General features: G+C 50.5%; 1 protein-coding gene across 1 annotated transcript in view; it reads right to left on the bottom strand.

Moving 5' to 3' along the window:
• The window catches only part of LOC146812815 (alpha-2-macroglobulin-like protein 1), an 820,867-nt gene that overhangs the window by 614,445 nt on the left and 178,457 nt on the right, over positions 1–27,965 (bottom strand). Inside the window, exons 8-10 of the mRNA XM_085615206.1 lie at positions 13,613–13,724; positions 7,087–7,204; positions 5,556–5,665 (exon numbers count right to left, since the gene is read on the bottom strand). Coding sequence (XP_085471332.1) covers positions 5,556–5,665; positions 7,087–7,204; positions 13,613–13,724 — 340 coding nt within the window. The remainder of the gene's footprint in view (positions 1–5,555; positions 5,666–7,086; positions 7,205–13,612; positions 13,725–27,965) is intronic.

The raw sequence follows: 27,965 nt of genomic DNA, 5'->3' as shown, positions 1-27,965 counted from the left end.
AGGTGGTCGAGGACAAAATCTCGCCTTATGCGGATGATATCCTCCTCTATTTCACAAAGCCATTCCAGTCCCTCCCATTGCTTTACAACTCTGTGAGGAGTTACTAAAGCTATAAGATTAACTTAAGTAAGTCAGTGCTCTATCTCCAAAGAGGTGAGATGGACTGAATCCTACTCCCCCGTCTACTACTGAGCTTGATGGCTGGCTTTCAATACCTGGGGATGTTTATAACATTTTGAAACTGGAACTCTATTTTATGAGTAATCTGGGATGGATTGACAGGGCCTGCCGAGGGGACTGGGAGCGGTAGAGGAGCCTCCCCATCACATTAATGGGTCACCCAGTCTCATTTAAAATGATATCACTCCTGAAATTGTTATATGTGCTACAAAACTCATTTTATAGGGTCCCCGTGGAGGTATATGCCGGATTGGAGGGCAACTTGTGCACTTTCCTATGGGACAGGAAATACCCTAGAATAGCCCTAAAAATGCTTCAGCAAAACCCCTACAACTGGGGATTGGCCCTCCCCGATTTAAAGGCCTATTACTGGGCAGCTCATCAAACTAAAATTAATGACTGGATCTTTGCCCCATGAGACTACTCTACGTTCAGGTTGAAATGAATACAATGGGGAGAAAAATTATGCTACCAAAACCTTTATGGAGACTAAGGAGCGCAAGGCCTCCTCCCTGCCGCTCATGAGGGCCTGGCGCTCTGGGGCAGGGCAATGAGGTGTTTTCGTTGGCACCACAGATTTACTCAGGAAACACCTTTATGGGAGAAACTTGGCTCCCTGAGCTACAGAAACTAAAGGGATTTGGGACCTGGGATCTAATCGGTACCTCCTAGGTAGGGGACCTGTTGAGTAATGGGGGTCATAAAATCATTCTCAGAGCTGCAGCATGAATACGAGTTACACAATAATCAATTCTGGAAGAATGTGCAGCTCCGGAATGCCTGGCGGGCCGAAGGACTGCCAGGAGATGACACCCCTCATTAGATGGTCGACTCCTCACGGGGGAGCTTGGTAGAGGTGCTGTCTCCCTGACATAAAACACAGGGGTGGCTGCTCCGCTAAGGGGGAGGAGCATCGCCCCACTCCTCTGTGAGCAGGTCAAGAAGGGGAAAATAAAATGATAATAACGCATTGTTATTATTGTTTTTTCCGCTGTAGCTCAGCTGGTTTGAGGTAGGGTGGGGCTGGGCCGTCACAGAGGAGCAGGGGGAGGAGTGGTGAGCTCTCTCTTAAGCAGGCATGACAGATTGGCCAGCTGTCTGGTGCCGGGCAAACAGTCTCCACCAGGCTGTATTGTACAGCCTGGGTGGAGAACATGCACAGACTCCCAGTCCCTATCTGAGCACCGAACCACAGTGCTCAATACCAAAATCACAATGCTTAAACTGAAATTAATTATCCTTGGGATACCCAATGATGTCGATCTTCCTAGATCTAAACTCTTATTTTGTAATCTAGGAATGGATGTTGCAAAAAAGGGGTATGGCTTGGCATTGGGGTGCCAGGGAATGCCCAAACCCTGCAGGAATGCAAAAGAGGCATGGGCATGTATATGGTGGTGGAAAAGGTTCCCTGTGTCAGTAGGGGCTGCCACTGCAAGTTTCAAAAGATTTGTGGTGTTTGGCTTACCTACTATTCCTTAGATCTTCTGGACAATGATGGGGAGAGATGATGAGCAACGTGACTGGTAATGGGTTTGCCTAGTCTTGAGTAGAGATGTGGTAATTACACATGTATTTGTGATGGTGAATTGGCTGATGATGGTCTGGGCATGGTGGAGTGGGGGCTGCATTTACTGCAGAAATTAATTAAACGTTTACTATGTAAATTTGATGTAGAAAACATGATATATACTCTGGTTACGTCCAGAATTGCTTGACTGGAACAGGAACTCTCTAAAACAAGCATTGGCATAGCCAATAGGTCTCGCTTTTGGGACCTTATAAGTATTTTGTTATGCAGCTCCATATCCTTGGTGCAACACCATCAACTGTTGCAGGGCTAAACACTTATAAGGTCCCAAGCTGCATAACTAAATACTTATAAGGTCCCAAAAGCGAGACCTATTGGCTATGCCAATGCTTGTTTTAATTGCCGAAGATGCGATGAAACCGGCTCCGATGTCATTGCCAGTGCTAATCTTTATGGCCTTTCTAAGCTGCCACGTGCACCAGCGGTGACTGCTGCCGTCACACCTCGCTTAGATTAGGGAAGTGACCTTCACTTGGAATCATCCCACCATCTGCAGTCCCAGCCACAGCTGCTCACAGCGCTGCTGCTGCCATTAGATATCTGGAAGTTGGACCAATTTTTCGCCAACTGCACGATCTAACTTTGCTGCCTGTGAAGCAGCGCTTTGAATTCAAGGTAATGAACGCAGCTCATCGATGCTGATGCAAAAGGTCTTCGCAGAGGCTGCAGGCTTGCCTCCCAGCTCTGGGATCAGTTTACAAAAATATTCTGAAGGGTTCGTGCAAAATCGGACACTAAAAACCTGCAACACTGTTCACTGGGATGAACAAAAGGTACTTTAACAGTCAGAGCTTGAGATGTCACATCTCGCGTGCGCTCCGTAGAATATGCCCTGAAGAGCATTTAAAGTCAAACTCGAACCGCTGATCTTGTACGAGGCTGAAACCTCAGATGCTGATGACTGACAGGCTGCAAGCAAACTGCAAAATGGTTATGGAATCTTCTCGAAACCAAGAGTTGATGCTAGGTGCAGAGCCCTCGATGCGTTGCTAGAATCATTTTAATGCCGGGGTTCAAGTTAGAGGTGCTGATGCAAGAAGCAGCAACCAGCAGTACAGTGTGACTGAGAAATTGTTTGGTTTTAGGAAGAAAGCGCTAGGACTGCCAGCGCTGTGTTATTTGGGGAAAATGGCATCTGTTCCTAGGTCCGCTTAGCGCCAAGAAAGACTCGCAATGCATGCACGTATGCTCAACAAAGGAGAAAATGCATTAGTTGCCCTTCTTAACAATGAGGTGAACCGCAAAAGGCTGTGAAGAACTGTAAATGAAAGGTAGGACTCATCACATGGTTAAACTTGGTAAAACACAATGTTGCAGACCAGCGAAGATTCAGAAGTCAGTTGTAAATGCTGCACACGGGTGAAATCTGCAACAGGAACTTGGACCAATGAGCTGTGTAGTACAACCTGTGCAAACACAAACAGGCCCACAACAATTAAAGATTATACAAGCATAGCTGTCGCGTTTCGGCTGTCAATACAGATTTATTGATTTTGCCAATGCTTTTTTATCAATTCTAGCCAGAATTGGCAAAAGGAACAAAACTGCTTTTTGTTGATGACGTGTGCTAAAGGCAAAATAAAAAGTGGTTACCTGAATGTGAGCACTGGAAGAATACAAGTCCCTGAATCAAAATGATGGTAAGGAAACGGTGCTCAGGGAAAGGACAAAATCAAAGGATGAAGACAGAGTAGAATGAGAGACATGCAAATGAGGGACAAGGAAGCCAGACGATAGGCTGGCCCAAAGCCCACTGTAACCATAGTATCGCCCACGATCGGTCAGACAACGACCAGGTAAATGCAATCTGTAGGTGAGACCTGAAAATGCACATGAAAACATCGAACAACCAGAAAGGGCAATAGGTCCGCCTTATTATTAGAAAAAATTATACGCACTGATAAGCGAGTTGGGAGTCTATTTGTATGGGGGGGTGTGGCTGGGCGAGTGGCTATGGGACCATGCCACAGAAGGAAAAAAACGGGATAAGTGTAAACAGTGCCCCTCAAAGGAACAAGACGGCAAAAGTGAAAGCTGGGGTGCGCGCGCGACGGCAAACACGCGAGTGGTGCACGCGCAGCAGCGGCAAAAGTAAAAGCTTCAGATGGCGCCTCGGGCACTGAAAGCTGCCGGCTGCGCGCGTGCACGCTAGCGTGAACGCAAGCGCTAGCCCGTGTGGCAGCACTTTTACAAGCCCTAACTAAATGTCTCGCAGAGTAGCGCATGCGCTGGCTCAGGCGAGACCTAAAAACTAAACATAAATGACATTTTTGCTATAGCTACAGCATTGAAACGTTTTAATCCAGAAACGATGTGCTTTGTACTTTGTTGGCATTTTATGTTGTGGGCTCTGTAAACCACATGCACTCTTTGAAAATTATAAAAGGGTTGGAATTGATGACTTCCCTGTATGTAGGTTCTATGAAAAGGGTCCCAATACATCACTTGCAAGTTAGAATGTCCAACAGAAACAAGACATTCTACTAGTTGAACTGTATTCTGTTATACTTTGTAATATTGTATTACATTAATTCTGCATTTTAAACAAAGAAATGTGCATTTTCTGCCTTTTTTCCGAAACTATGGTATTTTGTGTGACGTGTAACTAAAAGTCATTGACTTCATATAGTACTAAAGGGTTGAACAGAGCAGAACTTTAATGTCACTATTTCATCACACTAAGTGAGATCTACTGTTTTTCTAACATACACGAGACCCTGATTATTTGAAGTATTAAAACAATCTTATTGACAACATAACTCTGCATTGAACAAAAGCAAAGGTATATTTTTTAATGGTACCTTTTTAATCTTGTCAATTGTATCAATTTCTGGGACCAGAATAAATAATTTCCCCTAACGCTTCAGTTGTCCTCCCAGACCATTGGATTGAATCTGTCAAAAAGGGCCCAAAACAATGCAAGCCAACTGTGTGCTTGCCATTCTAATTCTTAATTAAAAAACCATCTTAGAATCCTGAACTTCTGCTGAACTGGGCAGAGACTTCCATTGGCATTTAAAATTCAAGAAAGCTTTTCATGTGCTATGTGTTCCAAGGAAACTCCTATTGGAAAAGTTGGTCCTTGGTTTCTGCAGCTCAACCATATAGATCCTGCATTTTAAAAACCCAGTGAAGTCAAATATGTTCAACCCCAGCCTGCCCCTATCAGAGGCATCAGCAGCAGATGGAGGCTCCTGAGTGGGGCCAATTGAAGATATGTAGGAAGGACCATTGCCAGGTTACAACCACATGCATCCCATAAGCATTAAAGCCCTTAGGGTCTGAGCTATCTAGACCTTTCACACTTACTCCCTCATTGCAAGTGGATATAGTGGCCTGGCACGACAGTGGCTGCAGGGGTCACAAATTATAATTACCAGGTGATAAACAGGTGTGATAAAGTCCAACATCCGCGAGTCCGATTTTAGCAGGTAAAGCCTGCTGGAATATAGGCCCCCGGACAAAGCAGTGCACTGGGCCCTGCCTACACAACCACTCACAGGAATAAACATGTTTAACAGAAAATTAGAGTTAAATTCTGGTCTGCGTGGAGCCCCTATGCTCATGGGGCCCCCCAGCGTGCCCATGCGTTAAGACGGAACTGAGTAAACACCAAAATCCATATGTTATTCCCTTTTAATAGATACTGTTTCTCTCACCTAATAAATAGGGTCCCAGGTGCATTAAATATCACACCAATCTCCAGGCCACTCATAATAAAGGTAAAGACAGGGTTAGGCTGAAATGAGAGAGAGGTGCTGCTTCTCACTGGGCTTAGACTCACCGTGCCACGATAAGGTTGTCCTGTGCGATAGTAGGGGATCACGTTCTGGAATGTCACTTTCGAAGCTACATATGATATATCATATATTTGGGTTCCTGACAGCGTGACCCCTAAAAAGAAACAACAGCATAACGTGAAGATCAAGTAATGGCAAGTATTTACATTCATCTTCCCCACCTGTAGGAACCTTTGGAGATGGAACAGGGGTTGCTGCAAAACCCTTGTGTGGATGGTGGAGGACAAAGGTCGGTGCAGCGGTAACACCTGATTGCCAATCCAAATATGGAGCTGGCTGGAGCCCTTGAGTGAGAACACTGATAAAGGTACCTAAGGGACACCCAGTGGACAGTGTTCGTATACCATTGGTTGATGTCCTGAAGGGAGCAGACAGATATCGGTGCAAGAGTGACATTCAGTGGCCAGTAAGATAATCGCCTTAGTTGAATCCTAGAGGTATCAGACCAACTCTGGCACAACCTCGATACCTCAAAATATATTTACTAACCTTTTGGAGGGTGATCACACAGCACAACACAATTTTGTGATGCACTTGCAGTCTTTTTTAATGACTAGTATCGCGGCTAAGTAGTGAGATGGGCCACACATGCCCACATAAACTCACACTTACCCATCCACATGCATTCTCGCTCATACCCATCAAATCACAAGCTCATGCACCCAGCATTCACAGGCACATACACATGTACGCACTCATTCACAACACGCGCTCGCAAATATACATAAATTCATACATGCCTGCACGCATGCAAGCATCCAAACATTAAAAAAGGTACTTACCGGGCCACTGTGGGGATGGTAGGTCCAACGGGAGGGGATGCAGAAGGCACCAGAAGGAGCTGGACACTTCAGGGAGGAAAATGAGAAGATCCTGCCAACGACTCCCATTGGCTGACCTTACTATAGGTCAAACAATGAGAGGAGGACCTTCACTCGCTGGTGAGAGTGTGGCAAGGCATTACTGATTGATAGTCAGCCCTGGGCACTTCTAGGCTTAAAGTTGAATAACCCAGGTCTGAGTCTATTGGTGACACACCCTCCTAGTCATGAGGTGGAGAAACTCACAGGGATTTGCCGGGCTGAGGAAGTCATACCCTTAGGGCTGTGAAAACTTCAGCCCGACAAATTTGGCTTAGGCTGCCAGATGCCTGCGCATTTAGCACATGTACAGCGACTGGCTGCCTGACCCTAACAAGAGATGTTTCTGGCAGGCCAAGCTTTGCTCAGCCTGGCAGATACTTTTCATGCTTTTCAAAAGGGTGGTGTGGCTGGGCCCATCCACTATTTAGTAGGAGCCACTCCTGATGTTTTGCTGTGTGTTGGATCACCCGAGTGCTAGTGCAAACCTTTTGTCAATAAACCCCTAGTATCTATAGGTGGTGATAGTGCTGTTGACTAACAGGGAGTCTGGGATTGAATAGGTTAGAGCACGAAAGTTAGCCAAACATCTGTTCTCATAAACAGGTGTCGGCTATGGGAATTTCAGTGATCCTCAAATTTGTTTGCCACATACCTGTGCCATCCTCTAGCAGGTCTGCCGTTGCTTCTATCTGGTTGCTGTAGTACCCAGGGGAGGTAATGTTGAAGTCGTTAGTGTCAACCTGTTGTGTGAAGCAGCCATTCTCATCCGTCTGCAGGTAAAAACACATTATGTGAATGGGGCTCCAGGACTGTCAACTTTGTCCTTAACAAGACATATTTTGAGATCTGATCCACAATCTACCCTTTTCAAATTAGATAAGACATAGGGCCCTATTTGGAAGTTGGCGGATGGGATATTCCATCAAAAACGTGGCAAATGTCCCACCCACAATAATACAAGTGCATTATAGCCTTTGGCACTTGTAATACAGTGGACAGGATAGCCATAATGTTTTGACAGAGTACCCTATCCCCAAACTTTATACAAGGCCGAAAGTCACTACCGCCCACCACCATGCTTTTCTGTGTTACCCAGATACGGCGTGGCTTGCATGTATTCTCCATTTTATATTCGACTCCTTAAGCAGACATCTCTTTCTCATTGTGCCCTTTAACAGACTTTTCTATTTTTCAACTTTTCCGCAATTGCGTGAATGTGTATTTGCAATAGACAATAATGACCTGCGGTCTGTACAGTTTGTTCCAGGGTCGTACATGATGAACACAATGCCACTGTTTTCTTTCTTTCTGTGTTCATTAGGAGACACTTCATTTCAGCTAAACAAAACCAAATGAGCTGCTATGCCCCTCTGACACAGTTGATAAGAACAGATTTTATTAAATAAATAGTTTCTGGTCCACGGCTTTTTGAGAAGAGCATTTCCATGCTGGGGATTATCACAGAACCGCTGCAGCACTACTGACTCTGACCTCCATCCTGCTAAGGAAGATAACCTGTGCACTGCAACCAACTTCCTGACACCTACGACCAAGGTAAGGCTGTTAGGCTAGTCCAATTGATCTGGCAGAATAAAGCTATTGCTATGCTCTCTTTAGTATAGTGTAGGAACAGATAGGTGTAGGCAAACATTAGCAACAATTAACTTGATTGAATTGTTAATCCTGTTTACCATTCTAACAATGCTGATTAAAGTAATATGTCTCATCTTTCTAATAATACTAGCTCATGCTTTTTATGCAAGAACATGATCATTTCAACAAATATTTGAAAATACATTGTCATATCTTTCTTGTGTTTACCTTGGATGTGCAAGAGTGACAAACCAAAGGGTTGGATCTGTTTCCGCAGATTCCTTGAGAATCAGAGTGTCATGTTTGAGTTTGCCATCAACATCCGTTACCCTCTTTGGTTTAGGGTTTAGTACTGTGAGCTAGCTGAAACCCACCAACACTCTTGGATGGTTTTTGTAGACTAAGGGGCATATCAACAAGGGCTTTAACTCTGCTTTTTTGGCTTTAAAAGCCAAAAAAGCAGAGATAAAACTAGCTCCCTATCAACAACAGGGTGCTAACACGCAAATTTGCATGTTAGCACCCTTTTACTCTACGCTTCCCCTTGCATCTCTAATGAGATGCAAAGGGGGCGTTCCAGAGTAAAGTAATAGGAGAAATGTCGCTAAGCGACATTTCTCCTATTATCAAGAATGTCGCTAACCCCGTTAGAGACAAAAAAAGCAGCGCTAACCGCGGTTAACGCTGCTTTTTTACGTCTGCTAATTTTCAGACTTAGCCATGATATCCTATGGAAGGAGGATATCATGGCTAAGTTTGCCTGTCCCTATCAACACAAGGTAACGTGTGATTATCGCTGGGTTTCCAGCGATAATCTCACGTTAGCCTGTTAGCGTGTAGATTTTTATCGCTATTGAGATAAGCGTTGCTAATAGCACGCTATCTCAGCGATAAAAATTCACGCTAGCCGGCGATAATTATCCTCACGCTAAGAGCGCTGAGCGATAATTATCGCCGGTTGTTGTTGATATGCCCCTTTGTTTCTATACTATGAAGTTCGCGATGGCCTAAGGCACAGTCCTGCTATATTTGTAGGAACCATATATCACAGAATGCTTCATTCTTAGGCACTCAATTTTATCACCAACATTTTTCATGGCCATGTGTTTCTGCATTACCCATAACTCTTCTAGCTAGGCCTTTTGCACTCAAAATTATGTTTGGCATCACCTACAATGTACTATATTCATGAATACATCAAATGTATGCATTACCCACAATTTCCTAGCAGTTACCAATCCACTTTTCCCAGAATTACCCAAAATTCCTCACATAAAATGTCATGTGATATAAAGATCTCTTGTTCATCAGCCCTGATCACCAAACATTCACATTTAAGGGTATTACCCACATTACCATTCACTGTAAACCAAGGTTTCAGATGTAATTCTGTATTTTTGACAATGTCTCACACTGGATCACTGAAATAGGATTGGGCAAAGGTTTCATAATGAATTATTGTTTCAAATGGTATCCTCAGCAAGCATTTACAATGCAATAGGTCTCGCAGTGACATTGTTTTGGGTAAATGGCCTTGTAAATGACATTTGTTTTTGTTTTGTAAAACATCAATAAAAGGCATTGTAATTTAAAATGCTAATAGCTAAAAGTTTTGTAAATGCAAAATCTACTGCATCGCATTTACACGAGTGTGAGCTATTGGCATTGGAAATGGTAATGGCTTTTATTAATGTGATTTTTTTTTTGTTTAACATAAATATAATGGATTTCTAATGCAATAGCATAAACGTATGTAAATGCGATATTTACTTTTCCAAGATGTTGAGAGCTATTTTCATTGTATTACAATGCTTTAACTTTATGTGTTTATAAAACCTACAAGATGTGCATTAATATGCACACCTTAGTACACGCATTACAATGGAATAGGTGTTGCAACTTGAAAAGCACTAAGAGAGATGTGTAGGCCTCAGTTCTCTGGCAGCAGGGGGGTTGTAATGCACAGAGAGGTGTATGATAAGGCCTCAGTCTCTGGCAGCAGGGGTGAGATGCACTGAGAGAGGTGTGTAGACCTCAGTCTCTGACCGTAGAGTGCTTGAGATGCACTAACAGAGCTGTATAGGCCACAGTTCTCTCTCTTGCAGCAGGGTGCAGGAGATGCACTGACAGCTGTTTAGACCTCCGTCTCTGGCAGCAGGAGGTTGAGATGCACTGAGAGACTGTTGTAGACCTCACAGCATAGGGATGTCTGTACCTCTTCCTGCTCATGGACACCACAGCTCCCCCCCTTCCCCAGGCCTCAAACACACACACACACACACCTACCCCCAGGGTGAGGGGGGGCACTCACCTTTGACTTGGCACTTGTACTCCGCCAGCATCCCTCGCTCCTTCCGCAACTTCCCGTGGGACGTCATCCTCAGCCCTTTAAACTCCCCTCCCTCCTCAAATGAAAAGTTCCTCTCTGGTCAATTTACCCTCCCGAGGGCTCCGAGGACATCAGGGTGCTCCTGCCCCCCATGGGAAGGTGAGGGCAGTGGTGCTGAGTACAAGGGCAGTCCCAAAGGTAGATGTTTAAGGCAGAGTGAGGAATCCGCTCCGAAGGAGGGCAGTCATGGCTCCCAGCAGCACCGACAGGCAGGGCGAGGGCTCGAAGGGGTCAATCACAACATGCAGCAAACACTGCTAGCTTACAGCGTGAATGGGGTCAGGCGTTAGGAGTGTGCGGGGGGGTGATGCAGGGTGTGAGGGGGTTGAGACACAGGGAGGGATGAAGGAAGGGAGAGACAGGATGGGCAGGAAGGATGCATGAATGTGTAATGTAAGTACAGTGCTCATGCAAAGTGCTCCAATACCTTCGGGTCGAGTTTGCGCTATATAAATATGCGGGGGGAAAAATGCAGAGTGACACTGCGAGGGTGGTGAAATGAGAGTGGGGTGAGGCAGGGGTGTGAGGGTGGGGTGAGGCAGGGGAGGAGGTGATGCAGGGGTGAGAGATGCAATGGGAAGGAAGTGAGAGGGAGGTTGAGAGCATGCAGGTGGTGACAGGTGAGGGATATGACTGATAGGTATGAGAGGTAGGGGTGAGATAGCTGGTGTGTGAGACAGAGGGTGGGTGACGGAGGTGGGTGACGGAGGAGTTGGAGTTGTGAGGTGGGGAAAGGCTGCACACGGTAAGGATGTGAGGCTGTAGAACTGCAGGGAGGGAGTGTTGGTGGGCGAGACGGTTCGTGGTGATGCAGGGGTGACACTGTGAGGGTGGGCTGAGAGAGTAAGAGAGTGAGAGAGGAGGAAGATACGCCGCAGAGTGAAAGCCGAGTGAAAGCTGTAGTTTAATGCAGGGGGTGGGGCTGTGAGGGTGCGCGGTGACGGAGGGGTGGAGGTGATGGAGGGGTGAGGGTGCAAGATGTCGGAGGGGAGGGACTGTGAGAGTGCGAGGTGATCGAGGGATGACTGCATGTGAGGTGAGAGAGGGAGAGACCACACTGCGAGGCTCAGGTTACGGTGAGGCGAGAGGTGCTGCAGGGAGAGAGGCTGTGAGGGTGGACTGTGAACCCGTGCAGGGGTTCAGGGTGAGGTGGAGGAGGGGTGGGGTATGCAGGGGTGGATAAAAGAGGTCAAACTAAGGGACCAGAAATAGCGTTTGGAGAAGATCTGGAGGGTGTCCTCAGTGTGCTGTAGACTGGGGAAGACGCAGAGGTGATGCCTAGAGACAGACTGATGAGGGAGATGGTGCGGCGCTCTGATGCACACAGCGAAAATTGCAAAGGGTGAGATTTTACAGGAGGTGAGATTTGCAAGGGGAGGGGGATGCGCACACGGATTAAACATTTCCCACGAGTCTTTTGCACAAAGCTGCGACGCCGATCCGACGGCAGTTTTTATTTTTTTCATGAGCAAATTATGCCAGTGTTTTGTGTTAAAATAATTAAACTTTCACATCTTATCCACAACAAAACGTAAGGTACTAGGCTGTCAAAAAGACGGAAAAGTAATATTTGTCGCGACACGAGTCATTGCTTTTTAAGACCCTAAAACACTGCAATGTCTTGCTTCATTCTGTTTTTGAGAACTGAGGATTCAAATGGATTTGCACAATTTTTCTTCATATTATAACATTATTACGGAGGCGGGGTTATGGTCGGCGTGCTCAGGAAATGGCAGGCAGTGGCTGGACTTCTCAATCAATCAGGATTGTTATAAAGCACGACTACTCGACCATGAGGGTCTCAAGGCATCTAACCCTTTACTCCCCGCTCTGACCAAGAAATGTTGCAACCAGAGCCTGTGTGAATTCCGCGCCATTCATTAAACATCAATGGAGTGGGGGAGGAGACTGCCGAGACACCTTTCAGTAGAGTGTATTGCAAAGGCCAGTAACAGTGCTAAGAGTTTGTGGAAGTTGGTGTCAGTAGAAGCAAACGAGGATGAAAAAGAAAGCAAAAGAGTTAAATATTGTACCACATGACTTTTTCACCCCATGCATTGTTTGCGATAGGTGCTCTATTGTTATAGTATTGACAACAAAAAATTATATTCACGCTCACCGACCACTTGAGGCACACATGAAATACTAATTAAAAAACATACTCAGAACAAGCCGGAAGTCAGGCGCCCTTGCCCGGGACATGGACGGGGCCTGCTCTGACAGGAAGAGAAACCGGCGTGCCGTGCTAACGCGGGGCTCCCATGCTGAAGGGAGAGCCCCGTGGTGGCGGCCGGAGTGGAGAGAAGCCCAGGGTCCCAGGAGGGGGCCCGGGTGAAGAGTGCGGTGGCCAAGGCTGCCCACAGCAGCGCGGGGCTCCCAAGAGTGCAGGGAAGCCCTGCAAGAGAAGTGCTGCCGCCGTGAGGAGGAACCCCCCCAGAAGAGCAGCCCAGTGAGTGAAGAAGGGCTGGGGGCTCCGTGTGGGCTATTGTTGGTGCCTGACCAAGGCACAGCGTCCTTTTGGCATGCTGAGCGGCCCCGTCTTGCAGCGGGCCGCTCCAACAGGGCTGACATGTGGTCGGAAGGGGGACAGGAGGTGTGCACATCGCGTGTGTGGATGTGCGTGTTCACGTGCGCGTACACCGGCTCAAATCCGCCAAAAGCCTTGCGCGTGCCCATCTCCTGTCCCACTTCCGAGGCAAGTCAGCAACAATAGATCTCGCTGGCGACAGTAGCGCTTTGCGCTGCGTTCGCCAGGTGAGACCTAAAAAGAGGGTGTATTTTTTAAATAACCATCAGACATGTGGCAAACACTTAAAATGTAGAGGTTTTCAAAACAGATTTTAAAAAACATGCCTGAGGTTATAGCACTCTTCGAGAAACAATTCTGCACATCTGCCTATTTCCGATGTGGGGGTAGTTTACAACAATTCCAGATTTACCCATGAAATTCTGGCAAAGCTGAAATTGGAGACTTCCAAAAAAGTGTCTTGCCTGCCAGGATTTCTGTCTAAGAAGCACTCCTGTTTTATTCAAAATTTATACAGGAGAATCTATTTTTTCATGTCACCTGCAACCCATCTGGCAGAACCCTTTGCTTTCCTAGGAAGGACAACTTGCAACAGTCCTTCTATTTCTTGTTCTTCACTGTTACTCTCCTCAGAAATTCCATTACATACTGTTCCCATAGTGGGCTTACCTGGCCTGTGTAGAGTTTGCTGACACTCTCCTGGTCCTGTCCATAAAAAAAGTAACTTTTGCGTTCTAAAACAACTGTCATTAGTCCGAACACCATCTTTCCATATGTGTATCTGTTCAAGAAGAAAAGAAAAAGGCTGTCAGTTAAGAAAGGCACACGGTAAGTGGTATATACCGCCATTATCAGAGGGAACACAACAAAAAGCTCCAGTGGAGGTCGTAAATAGCATTAATTTGCAGTGCTGGGGTCCCCCAACCTATATTTACATGACCCTGGCTCACTTGAAAGGCAATATTTTCAAAAGAAAAAAACATAAGTGCAGGCACTCACCAGATGGAGCAGTGACCTAGGTGTGGGGTTTGGGGCTGGGATAAGGACAGAACAGGGGACAGGTTAGGTTTTTTACTTTTTCAGGCTTTATATGCAAGACATTTGTATGCATTGCAAGAATGTCAGATGAGAAATGGACAAGAGAGAATAATTTAGCAATTTTACCAGGCAAAAGATATGGGTAACTCCATATGTTCCTGTGTTCAGACACACACAAAGTCAATATCTGGGGTCCTTGTGGCTGCCAACTTTAACTAAAACAATCAGAAAGCAATTTGACAATCACATAATGTTGCTAGAATTTGAGAGAGCCACCAAATGTTTAACAAATTAATAAATGACAAGGTCCCAATGAATGCTTAATATCTCATTTGTCCTTGTTGTCAGTCCTTTTGAAGCAGAGCTTTATAAAAAATGAATTTATACGTTTACTGACAGATTCTGCTCCTGCACTTCATGACTCTGCCCACCTTCTGCTGTCAACACTTAGGGGCATATTTATAAGCCCCTTGCGGCACAATTGCACCTCTGGAGCACCACATTTATGATGCTCCAGAAGCGCAGTATGAAGACCCATATCTACAAAGTCAAGCAAAGCCACCCTGCGTGGCTTTGCATTTCCTCGTAGATATGGAGTAAGGCAAACCAGCTCAAGTCGCTCCCTTGTCTTATTCTGAGTCACAGGTGTTTAATGGGTGTTGCGGTGGGTGTTCGCATTCCCAGATTTACAACATGGCACAAATCTGGGAATGCATCAGCACCTTACGCCTCCCCAGAGCAGGCATAAAGGGGAGAAATGTTTTCATTTCTCCTCTTTTGTCCTTTCTATGAGTGCAGCATTCTGCAGCAGGCATACTAAGAGGAAAACACCTCTCAGTATTGTTTTTGTGCAAGAAGGTGCCCATTCTTGCACAAAAACAATCCTGCCAACAACACAGACACCTTTGCACCATGGTGCAAAGGGGCCTGCTTTGGCACATGGCTACAAAATGTGCACTGGCATTGGCTATAAGGACAGGAATGAACCGTATCTTGTAAATATAGTGTATTCCTGTACTTACAAATTGGTGTAGGGTGGCACAACATAAAGCCTTGTGGTGCTGCCCTGTGCCAATTTCTTGTAAATATGGGAGCTGGCGAAGAAGTGCTGCTGCCGTGAAGATGCGAAGTGTCCGAAGAAATCCAAGCCTGGATCGAGGAGGAGAAGAACCTGAAAGCAGAGGGGACAGAGTCTGGGTCACTTACCAGTGACCAGCAAGGCGATGAGTAGATGCCCACCGATGTCGGGTGATTTCAGGTGAAAGAGGTGAAGCTTGACTCTTCAGCTACGAGGACCAGGAGGTGTTGAGGACAACCAGGAGCTGGATTCGAGCTGTCCCATGAAGGATGTCAAGTGCTGCAGTGTTGGTGCCCGGATTGGATACAACAAGCCTTGGCAACAGCAACCCACGCAGAAACGAGAAAGATGCTTCGGTGCAGACCAGCAAGGTCTGTGGGACTCCCCACATGGTTGGGACTCAGGGCACGTCTGAAGCAACCAGAAAAGCCCAAGGAAATGTAAAGTTACCCCCTCAGGGCCCCACCAGTCAACGGACCAGGGATCGCAAAGGGACCTCAAGACAAAACACAAAATGGAGACCCACGGGTCACTTGGAATGACCAGGCCAACAATCTTCAATGGATTCAGTGCTCGAGGTGGGGGCTACAAGTCAGCCCAAGCACGACTTCGAGAGACGTCAGGAAGTCAATGCTCTTGCAGAAATGCACGGTGACCAGGAATTCCGGTTCCACGCTACTCACAAGGGCTGCGGGTCTCAGCTTTGCTGGGGACTCCGTTGGCCTCTGAGATGTCTGGAAATCCTCTTCCTGGGCTGCAAATACTTTGGAGTCCGGCGGGAGCTTCGATGATGCAGACCGGCAAATTGCTTTGTTGGTGCCTGCCAAGCAGGGGAGTCACTGCTTGAACCCAAGGGAGATTTCTTCAGTCCTCTGGTCTTGAGCAGAGCGTCGAAAGTCCAGGATTCAGCTTCAGAGTTTCATCCAGGGTAATCTAAAGTCCTAAGGACAGGGGTCCCATACTTATACTAAGGTAGTGGGTTGGACATACTCTGGGGACCCACCTATGGGAGGGTTTGGAAAGAGGGGTGGCTACACCCATTTCCTTCGTCGAGTTTCGCACCAGAGCAGGGGCTGGAAGGCCCTGAAACGGTTTGAGCTGGACTATGCACAGGTACACCAAATGTGCCCCCAGTGCAGGACTTCAAAGCACCTAGAGAGTGCTCCCACCCAGCCCCAATACACATAATCCTGTCTGGGAGGGGGTTACACCTCCCTGTGACAGGAAACCTATTGTCCAGGCCTCCCCTGCCGGAGTTTTGGTCAGCAGCAGGAAGCCAGACCCGTGTCTGTGGCTGCAGCATCCATTTTGTGATGCCAGGGCTCTACTAGGTTTCTACTGGGTAGACCAGTACAGTCATGTCTCTCCCTCTAGGGATCATACTCCCACACCAGTTACTGGTGTGGGGGTATGATTCCAAGGTGTTTGACAGCAAACACAACATGTTTCCGTGCAGCCAGTCCAAAGTTAGCATTTACCGTTTGGTTATAATGCACTTAAGAGTATATGGTCATGCTGCACTACAAACAGCATCAGAGAAGGGTCTCTGAATGCTGCAGAGGGGCTCTGCTCATGCAGGGGCACCCTCTCACATTAGATTAGATTAGATTAGATTAGCTTTATTCGATTTTTGTTACATAAAATTATAAAAGCGACAATTCATATATATACATATCAATACAAATCATTGCAATAAATAACATTTAATTAAAACGGTATTAAATCAATTCAAACGAGTTCGCTAATCTCCAAGTTCCGTTTTCTAAGAACACTTTTTAAAAAAACAGACATAACCATAGTACAGGTAGCATTTCCCAATTGCTGCAGACTAAGGACCAAGATTCGAAGCTGCACACACAACACCTGGCTGGGAACACAGACGAGAAGGCATAACCACCTCGCCAAACTTTGCCCTTCTCCCCCCAACGCAGCAGAGCACCCTGCGCACCAAGAAAATAAGTGTGGGCGTCGAAGCTTTGGGTTCACAACCTGCCTGGGGGCTCCTCCCCCCCCTCCCGTCCGCTGCTTCCTGCGCACAGTGCACAGCCCCGCTGTGCCCCACTGGACAGCTGCCAACCCCCCCGCTACAGCACACGATGATCTCCCCCCCCCCTCCCCTTGACCCCACCTAAATTTACAACCCTAACCCCTACTCCCCCTATCGCCACACAAGCGTAGGGAACAGTTTGTTTACTGGTCATGTTCCCTGACCGGATTCCTATCTTATCGCGGATAACAGAGGATGGACGCGTCGTCCGGTATCCCCGGAGCGATACCCTATTAAGCACACACCGCTCTCTGGCAGCAGAGATGCGATGACATACGCACCCCACCAAGGATGGTTACGTCCAGAGCTCTCAGTGAGATCTTGACAAGGGCACATTGAGTTGAATACTGGACATAACCCCGATACCCAGCGGCCTCAGGGGCGCAGCGCTGGGGGGACAGATGCGCGCCATACACCCCGCGGATGGACCCTAACTACGAAGCTGTAGGCTAGACTCGCTGAACTTAAGCGTTAGCTTTCATGCCTCAGTGAGCTATACCGAAACACTACTGCCATGCTCCGGCCAGCATTGCGAACACGACGCTGACACTGTGCTGCCCGGGGACCCCCACGTTTAAGATTAACCACGACAATTAGGGCAATTCTCAATAAGGGCCTGGGTGACGACCGCAATGGCCACAATGCAGGCTGGAATACTGCGTCATCTCTGTTACCGACACTAAGAATGAGGAAAAAAACATAGACCTGTAATTTATCAAGGTACTTACCTAATGACTGTAACGATACCACCATGTACAACGCCGCCGGACCCCCGGGTTACCGGCTGAATGGCTGTGTCATAATGTCTGGAAGCATCTGCTTAATGTCTCCTTGATTAGCCACCATGGATGGCGAATGTATACTGTAAGATGACACAGCTGTGCAAAATAAAGGTCTTCCAAAAACAAAAACAAAAAAAAATAAAAAATTGCTGCAGACTAAGGAACGCAGGACGACATTGCCGACAAGCACCTTGCCTCAAGTACTGTTTGATCCACCTATTACGCTCACTCCCATATAATTTACAAAACAATACTACATGGAAGGTGGATTGTGCAGAAATACTATCACAAGGGCAAGGAGCCAGGGCTCTAGACCAGTCATTTTTGGTTGGATATGTAACTAACCGATGAAATAGGTTAAACCTAAATCTTGTCAAAATGAATCGGTCGAAGCCCAAATTACACATGCTTAGATATGGCTGGATTGTGTAGTTGGTCAGTGACAATTGATGTTCACTCACGGTTTTCTTTGTTATTTCTCCTACACACCTGAGAAGTTCAAAATGAGCCATACGGAGGAGGAGCCTAGCGCGCAACCAAGATGGCCGCGTAGGTGCGAGGCTCCCGAGGACCTCCGCGACCTCCTGAATTAATCCTGGCGACATCCTGTCCTTGTTGAGGGGACTGTGTCGGGGAACCCGAGCTGAGGCGCCACCCGTTTTTCGGGCTCGAATCGGACCCCGGACACCGGTGGGAGCACCGATTGAAGGTTGCGGCCTTCTCCGCGCCGGCCCCCCGGATTGGAGTAGTGGGGCGATCCGGGGACAAAGTGAACAACAGCGGCGGGCAAGGCTGGGCGACTCGCGTACCCCGCACTTTCACTTTCGCTTTTGCGCCCTCCTTGCCCTCAAGCGAGGTGGGGTTGGTGTGGTCTTGTCCGGGTGCCCGGCTGGCCCGCCGGCAGTGGGTTGTCCTGCGGTTCGGTGGTCGCCCTCCCCCCCCCCGGAACCCGTGAATTGGTATAGCGGCCCGTTCGAGGAGATTGGCACGACGGTGGGAGAGCAAGCATGTCCACCAAACAAGATGGCGACCGGGCGAAGGTGAAGACGACCCGCCGTGGCCCGGCGCACCAATCTAACAGTATGGACCGCTACACTCTCCAGAAGGGTTCTCCGGAGACATCGCGCACATCCCCGGCGGGCCCGACGGAGGCATCTGCTCAGCCGGTGGATCTGACCCTCCGGGACGTCATGGGCGCCATCGCAGAGATGAAGGCCTCGGTGGACCAGCGCTTCGACACCCTAGCGCAAAAAATAGACTCGGTCCTGGTGGATGTGAGCCTTGTGAGGGCTGACTTGTCCAAAACGAACGACCGGGTCGATTCCCTGGCCCACACCGCAACGAGCCTCACGACGGACGTGGTGGCCCTCCAAAAGGAGGTGCGCCGGCTTGGCCAGGCGAGCGCCCTGATGGACCGGCGACTGGAGGATTCCGAGGGTCGGGCCCGGAGGAATAATGTTCGTATTGTGGGGGTGCCGGAGGGACGAGAGGCGGAGGCGGCAGATCTTTTTGTGGAAGAATTGATCCTTACCCATCTCCAGCCCCGGGGGCTGAGTAAGCTTTTTGCGGTGGAGCGTGCTCACCGGGTCCCTGGGGGCAGACCTAAGACCGGTGCCCCGCCGCGGCCTCTCATTGCCCGGATTTTTAACTTTCGGGACAGAGACGCTATCCTCCAGACCTCCAGGCAACAGGGACCGGTCAAGCTTGATAACATGGATGTGCATTTCTACCCAGACTTTACTCCGGCGGTTCAGAAGCAGAGACAGAGTTTTCTTGGTGTTAAACGTCGCCTACGGGACCTGAACCTTAAGTACTCAATGCTTTTTCCAGCCAAGCTGAGGGTGGAGGTGGATGGTCGCACGCACTTCTTTGACCGGCCCGAGGCGGCTGGGGACTGGTTGGACACTCTGCCTGGAGATCGGGGCCGGGGGGGCGGGGGGGGCGCGGCTGGCGAGGAGGGCCCGCCGGATCAGAACTGAGGGGTGAATAAATAGGCCTTGCTCTGGACGATGTTCCTTCACCATTTATTGATTGCATATGTTCCCCTCCTATGGAGGTCGTGCGGGGTCTGTTGGGGGCTTCCTTCCTCCTCTGGGGGACTAGTTAGTTTTTAGCTATGGGGCGACAGGCACACTGCACTTTGGGTGGGCTATCTGGGCTCATGCAGGGGTGCAGGGAGGGGGGAGTTCTGTTGGGAAGGGGGGGTGGGGGGGGTGTGTTGTTTGTTTGCACCGCAAGGCAAACCCGCTACTGTATTGTTGCTTTTAAGATGCTCTGTGGGGGACGACCGATTGTTTCGACGTATGATGGGGGGTAGGGATTTTACTGTGTTGTCATGGAATGTTAACGGCCTGGGGGATAGGATTAAGCGTGGTGTGGTCCTGCAGTACTTGAAACGTATTTCACCAGATGTTGTCTTCCTGCAGGAGACACACCTTATAGGTAACTCCTTTCATGCAATGAATCGGCGGGGCTATCGTTTGGCGGCCCATTCTGGCTTCACCTCGGGCTCGCGGGGGGTGGGTATTATGATCAAGAACTCGCTCCCGTTGGAGATTGATGAGGTGCGCCATGATGAGAGGGGACGCTACACTGTCCTGGTGGGAAGAATGGAGGGTAGAGTGTTTATTTTTATTTCAGTGTACGTCCCGCCTGGGTTACAAGCCACCACATTTGCGGACCTGGGGCACCTCCTTCTGGACCTTCCGAGTGGCCTGCTGGTGGTTGGAGGGGACTTTAATGCGGTAGTTTCTGGGTCTATGGATCGCCATCCCCCTAGGGACCTTCGCCGGGCACAGGCGTGGCTGTCCGGCCTTTTAGACACGCTGGGCCTGGTGGATTGCTGGCGACTAAAGCATCCCGCGCAGCGGCAATACACCTTCCACTCGGGTGCCCATGGTAGCCTCTCGCGGCTTGACTACATCCTTGTCCCGGCGGCCCATGCAGGGAGGGTGGGGGAGGTGTGCCATCTGGCGCGGGGTATCTCAGACCACTCCTCATTGCTGTTACATTTCGATGTCTTCCCGAGGGGGGATGGCAGGGTGGCTCCAATCAATGCATGGTATTTGCGCGACCCCACCATTCGTGCCGATTTGATCAAATCCTTACAGCGATATTTCGACGAGAATGTGGGGTCGGTCCCTTCGGCCATCTCCCTGTGGGAGGCTTTTAAGGTGGTTCTTAGAGGGGAGGCCCTCTCCTTTATCTCCCATGCCCGGCGGCGCGAGCGGGAGGAGGTGACCCGGGTAGAGGCCGAGATTGCGGAACTGGAGGGTGACCTGGGGAGCGGGGTAACGGCTGCCAAGCTGCATGTTCTACACCTAAAGCAGGCGGCCTATCGGGCCCTCGTCACGGAGGCGGCCAGGGGCCTCAGTAGAGAGCAGCAGGGGCGATTGTATGATGTGGGTGATAAGGCTGGCAAATTGATTGCGTGGTTGGATAAGAGGGAGAGAGCGAGTCGCGTGGTTCCTTTGATTGAGAGTGTGGATGGTGCGTGTGTCACCGAGCCGGAAGCCATTGTCTCCTGCTTTGCGGATTATTTCCGCGAGGTCTACTCCCCGGTTTCCCCCTGCTCGGAGGAAGATTCCCATGCCCTGCTTCGGGACATCGCACTGCCCTCCCTTACGGTGGAGGACAGGGATTCGCTGGACGCTCCTCCCACCTCGGACGAAATTGCCTTGGCTATTCGCTCGGTTGCATCCGGCAAGGCCATGGGCCCCAATGGTATTCCCATCGAGCTATACAAGCTACGCCCGGATGTACTGGCGCCCCACCTGCGCGCGATGTTCCTGGCAGCCCACTCGCAGGGTTCCCTCCCGCCGGACCAGCGTCTGGCCACAATCGTGGTGATCCACAAGGAGGGGAAGCCCCGTGAGCGGGTCACTTCCTATAGGCCGATCTCGCTCTTGAACGCGGAGCCCAAAATCCTCGCCAAGGTGTTGGCCAACCGATTGGTTGGTGTGGTGGGCGATTTGGTCCACCAAGACCAGTCTGGCTTTATACCACACCGCAACACGGCGCTCAATCTGCGGCGCCTGCACGGGGTGCTCGCACGGGTCCCATTTGTGCGGGAGCCGGCCATCTTGGCGTCCTTGGACGCCACCATGGCGTTCGACACGCTTGAATGGCCATACATCTGGGCGATGCTGGCGAAATTTGGATTTGGACCGAGGTTTATTAGCTGGGTCAAATTGTTGTACTCGGGCCCATTGGCGCAGGTGGTGGTGAATGGGCGAGTCTCGGCCCCATTTGCGCTGGGGCGGGGCACGCGACAGGGTTGCCCCCTGTCACCTCTCCTGTTTGCACTGGCCCTGGAGCCCCTGGCGGAGTGGCTGCGGTGGCACCCTTCCATCCGTGGTCTCCGCTGGACCCCCGAGCATGAGGACCGCGTGTCCCTCTATGCTGACGATATCCTCCTGTATCTTGCCTCCCCGCGGAAATCACTGATCGTCCTGGTTGATGTTTTGCGCTCATTCGGTCGCAATTCAGGCCTTGTCATCAACTGGGCGAAATCCTGCGTTTATGTGCTTTCCGGGGAGGCTCCGGTCCTACCACGGGACTGTCCGATCCAGATTGCCTCCCAGGGGTTTCGGTACCTGGGTATATATATCACTCTTGACCCGGAGGCCCGCTATGAGCGGAATTTGCAACCCCCCCTCCAGCGCTTGAAGGAGGACGTGATGCGCTGGCGGCGTCTGCCGCTTTCGCCGCTCGGCCGAGCGGCCTTGTTTAAAATGATGTCCTTGCCGCGCTTCCTCTACGCCCTCCAGAATACTATGGACTTGGTTCCGGCACGCTACTTCCGTGAGGTGGAGGGCCTCCAGCGGCGCCTGTTCTGGGACGGGATGCCGCGCATTGCTCTGGCTAAATTTTTTTTTTTTTTTTTTTTTGAAACCTTTATTGACATCGTAATCAATTACACATATGGGCCTACAACCCCCGGGGCCGGCCGCTAGACACGAAAATCACAGCAAGCAAGGCTATCACAGTCAGTACCTCGGGGAGCAAAACCTCGTCGCTAGCAGACTCCCAATCTTGAGCAGCCCAGGTAGGAGATCAGGATAATAAAGGTTTACATTTTATGATGAAAGGATGAAAGGATCAGGTGCCAAACAGTTTCCCAGATAACGAAAAATGGCAGGCAGAGCGATAAATGTCGACAATATACAGCAATCTATCTTAGCAATGGCACTTGAAACAGGAAATTAAGGATGTAGAGAAAGGACACGGCCATTGCGTCTGCAACCCCCTGCCCCAAGACCCAGGAGACTCCACGGAAATTATGGCACTCCGGAAACAGTAGCGATTGACAACAACGGAGTACTATCCTACTGATCCCAGGAAAAGGACAGGAAAGAATAAGAGAAGAAAAAGAGGCCATGGAAAAAGGAGACGAAAGACTAAAGAATCCCCCCCCCAACCCCCCACCCTGCACCTCTGCAGATGAGTACGGCCCCTCCCCCCAGCAGCGTGCCTGTCGCCCCGGAACCAGACCCGAAATATAGAAGAAACAGAGAAAGGGAGTAGAAAAAGAGCCCCTACCAGACGGGGGGGGTTGAGAGAATATTAATAAACTGGAGGAGGGCCTACAGAACACGCCCCCGACTTCTCCCTCTTGCACCATACGTTGTCCCATAAAGCAAGCAATAAAGAACCCCAAATCGACCCCGTCGAGAAAGGAGAAAGGAGCAGTGCATACTTAGTACATCAACAATTATACCGTGTGAACACACAACTCCCGAGCCCGCCCGCCTAGTAGGTGACCACCTCTGGAGGGTCAGCATCATCCTTGGCCACTCTTTGAAAACCCACCCATGCCTACCCCACGTCCCAGAGCCCTGTCCAATGTCACCAGGGAAAGAGGCGTCCAATAAAACTCAGGAAGCAACACACACCGGTAGGGTAGAGGGCTCAGAAGATCGATACAGTCAGTTCCATGGAAGATCGTCTTTCCCAATGCCGATCCAGGGTTTACACTACACACCAGGCCCAGGAAGGCGGAATCAGCCAGAGCGGGCGACCATAGCCCGGAGGCTGCCCGGGTCATCGGAGGCCACGCACGGGTCGAGGCCACCCCCCCCCACTCAGGCCAAAGACCATCGGTACCGACCAGATCCACCGCCAGCTGATCGCACGTTGACATTCTGTCCGGAGAGTCCAGGCGTGCACTATTCACCGGGGCGATCACGACGTTGTCCCCCCGTGCGCGGCATGAGAAGTCCCAGCGTACCTGGGGATAGGCAGGTGGCAGCTGCTCCGACGCCGATGTCACTCCATCGAGCTTGCTCCCCAACACCCAGGCTCCGTGAATCAAGGTGGCGTGTAGGGCACCGAGAGCCTCGAGGAGGTCCCCGTACCCCAACGCAGCTCCCGGCTCCCGCTCCGCTACGTTCCTCAGAGTCGCACCCTCCCAATCCTGCTGAGACCCGGTGTACAGGATGTTGGACTCTGTCGCACCAAAATAGCCACAGGGTAGGTCCATCCCAGATCGGGACCGGGACTCAGACACAGGCGCCTCGGGTTCCATGGCACTGGTGGCAGATTCCGAAGGCAGACAAACAGGGTGTCCGGTGTGTGGTCCTGGGCCACAGTCGCCCCCACCACGGACCAGCGCCCGCGAAAATCCGGGAGCGGCCCGCGAAAATCACCAGAGAGTCTTGAAGTGCCACCTCGGGCACACACGCGTTCAGCTACGCTTTAGACACCCACTCCCTGGCGACTCGTGCGGCGGGGGCCGTAAAGCTATGCCCCAAACTGCGTCAAATTTCAGTGTTGTTATAGGCCACGTTAGGAATGGGGCGAGCTCAGGTACCTGTGCGGTTCTTCCCGGGCACCGTCAGACACCAACAAGCCAGAAGGGATCCAGCACGAGCTCCACACCCTCCGCCGAGCTCCCCCCCAAATGAGTGGGCCTCCTATTCAGTTAGTCGGCGCAGGCAGCACAACAGTCTCTGCTAACGGTATGGGACCGAGCGTTTCAGGCTGCACTGAGCCGCACCAACCTGCCGAGTCTCCCCGCTCCGTTAGCTCAGGATGACAAAGGCCGGGGCAGGGGGGAGCGGACACCGCCAGCAGGTCAATGGCCCTCGAGCCGGGCTCGCAAGAAGGTCCCCGCGGCCAAAGCGGCCGCGACAATAGAGCACGGCGGTGCGCCGTGCTATCGCGCCACCGCCGTGAAAAAGGGAAGCCGGCCAAGGGCGTCTCACCAGGGGCCACAGTCAGGTGGGGGCGTAGATCGGATGCCCCGGTGCAGGTCCAGGCAATTCTGAGGGCAAGCAGTGGTCCCGGTGAAGCGGGGACAACAGGAGTAATCCTTTGTTAGGGACGAGCCGCCGCCATCTTCCCCCTCGCGGCCGGCTCGCCCCGCCTCACCCCGGTCAGAGCGTTTCGGTGCCGCTCCGGAGCCCAGTCTCGGCTCCCCAATCCTCAGCGCTGCTGCTGCCGTGTGTCCGCCCAGTCGCCGCCCAGGCCGCTCGGGACAAGGATCCCCTCGCCGGCCCCACAAGTTGCGGCGCCACCGCCGGGTGTCCAACGGCCCGGCTGGGCTCGTCACTGTGCGTCCCGGCTTCAGGCCCTGGCGAAGGACGAGGCTTCCGGGGACGATTTCTCCGCGGTTGGGCGAGCTACGAACACCGGAACCGGCGGGATGGGGTCCGTCGGTATTCCGGTCACGGGATCTGTCGAGGGATGAAGCGGATCAGTGGTCAGGATAGTCGCGGGCGAGGATGGACGGCGGAGCTCCCTCACAACGCGGCCATCTTCAGCCCATGCTTGGCTCCTCCTCTGCTCTGGCTAAATTGACGCTCCCGTGGTACGATGGGGGGGTCGCCCTCCCGGACATTAAACGGTATTACTGGGCCTCCCAACTAGCTGCAATTAATCATGGCCTTTACGGGCCCGCCTTGAACCCGGCATTTGAGATGGACAAGATGCTCCTGCCCGGTGGCGACTATAATCGAGCGCTCTACTCTGGCGCGCCCGACTCCCGTCTGACGGGACCGACGCGTGTCATGGTGCGTGTCTGGCACGCGGCTAATGCAGCTATGGGGTGGAAGGACCGTTTGACCCGGGCGTCACCGCTATATGCGTCTGAGAGGTTGGGCTCCCTGTGGACATCGAAGGGCTTTGAGAAGTGGGACACGATCGGAATCAGCACTGTGGGAGATCTCTGGACGAGGGGGGGATTCAAGACTTTTGCGACGCTGCAGACGGAGTTTCAGCTGCAGGGCAGTGAGTACTTTCGGTACCTACAAGTCCGCCATGCGCTGGGCTCCGTCTTCCCGGATGTCGCGTCCATCCCGGAGTCTTCCCCCCTGGAGGACAGAGTGCTGGATGGCCATGTCCCAGACAGCACAATCTCCCTCATATATAAAAAACTGATCAACGACAGATCGTGCCTGCTGACTAGTCTCCGCGAGGCCTGGGTTGCCGACGGGCTGGAGCTGGACGACGAGGATTGGATTTCCGCGGTGGCCTCTCCGAAAGAGGTGGCCATCCCGGCTCGCCTTCGTTTCGTCCAGCTTAAGATCCTTCACCGGGTTTACGTGACGGGGCCAAGGCTTCTACGTATGGGCTTTGCTGGTGACGGATTGTGTAAGCGTGGCTGTGGTGCCCTGGCAACTTTCATGCATATACTGTGGGAGTGCCCTAAGGTGGAGCGATTCTGGCGTGGTGTGCATGAGGTCCTGCGTGTGGTTACGCGTGTCGCGCTGTTGCCTGAAGCGAGGAGATGCTTGCTGAATGTGTGGGAACCAAATGACTATTCGGTCCCGCAGACGCGGTGGGTGACTCTGGGATACATGATAGCCAAGCGTGACATTGCCCAATTGTGGGGATCCCAGAGGCCCCCGGCGGTGTTGGCCTGGAAAGAACATATGGATTGGTGTATGTTTCGTGAAAAGGTGGTGTATGTGGCGAGGGGTAAGCCTGGGGCATGGGTGAAAATCTGGGGCCCCTGGAACGCCTACCGCGGGGGTATTTGTGAGCCGCCACTGCTGCCGGCTGCCTCGCCAGCTCCGTCTCCCTAGATGGCCCCCCTCCCTCAGCCATGGGCACGCGGTTCCCCAGTCCCTGATCTACTCCCATTCCCCTCTTCAGAGTTCTGCTGCTGGTTGGGATCCCCCACTTATGGAGCACGTGCTGTCACTTTGGATCGCGGGTTGCCTTGCGGGTGTGGTTCTGTGTGTTGTTTTGTTTTGATAAAAGGGAACCGTATTGTGGGCATGGAGCTATGCGGCCTGCAACATTGATTTCTCCTGCTTTGCTAATCTGCACCGCCAAGAGACTCTTGCTGGATGTATGCAATATGCTTTTGTCACTCTAGCGGCCGGCCGAGTGGTTGTAGGCCCATACCTGTAACTTTTTCAAACTGCAATAAACGGTTTAAAAAAAAAAAAAAAAAAAAATGAGCCATACATAACCTCTTTAATTCTAATTTTGAAATATTCAAAATTGAAGCTGGGATGCTGAAAAACTCCGGCCTTTGGATATCAGTAAATATTTTCCTGATATACTCAAGCCAGGGTATACTCTTGGCGTTAGCTAGGCCCATGACATCTTTTATTATTTCCTGATTTAGGCCAAGGGCCACTGAGACCCATACTCTGCGCCAGAGTAGGACAGGTTGCAATTTAATCAGGTCGGATATATAATCCATCCCCAATTCCTGATGGCAATTAAAGACTGAGGTACCTTTCGGTAGAGCCAATAAGTATCTGAAAAAGTTATTTTCTTCAACTTGTATCGCCGATGTATCCTGGTACCCCCAGATCCCTGCCCCATATAACGCAACACTTCTGTATTTAGATTTATAAATCTTTAGCATGATCTCAGGGGGTCTCTTGCCAAGCTTAGCGGCAAAGTTCTTTAATGCTCCTATGGTGCATTTAAAAGATAGGGTCCTATTCTTGACCTCAGGGCCCCAGGAGCCGGAACCCTCAATTATAACCCCGAGGTATGGAAAAGTGTTAATATGCTCTATTACAAGCCCCAACGCTCTAAGATTTTTACAGCTTGGACGAGCCTTACCACACTGCATCACATATGGTTTTTTAGCATTTATCATAAGGCCCCTTTCTT

This window comes from Triturus cristatus, chromosome 7 (genome assembly GCF_964204655.1).
Source record: "Triturus cristatus chromosome 7, aTriCri1.1, whole genome shotgun sequence".
NCBI classification, from domain to species: Eukaryota; Metazoa; Chordata; class Amphibia; order Caudata; family Salamandridae; genus Triturus; species Triturus cristatus.
This window is presented reverse-complemented; position numbering and strand designations above follow the sequence as displayed.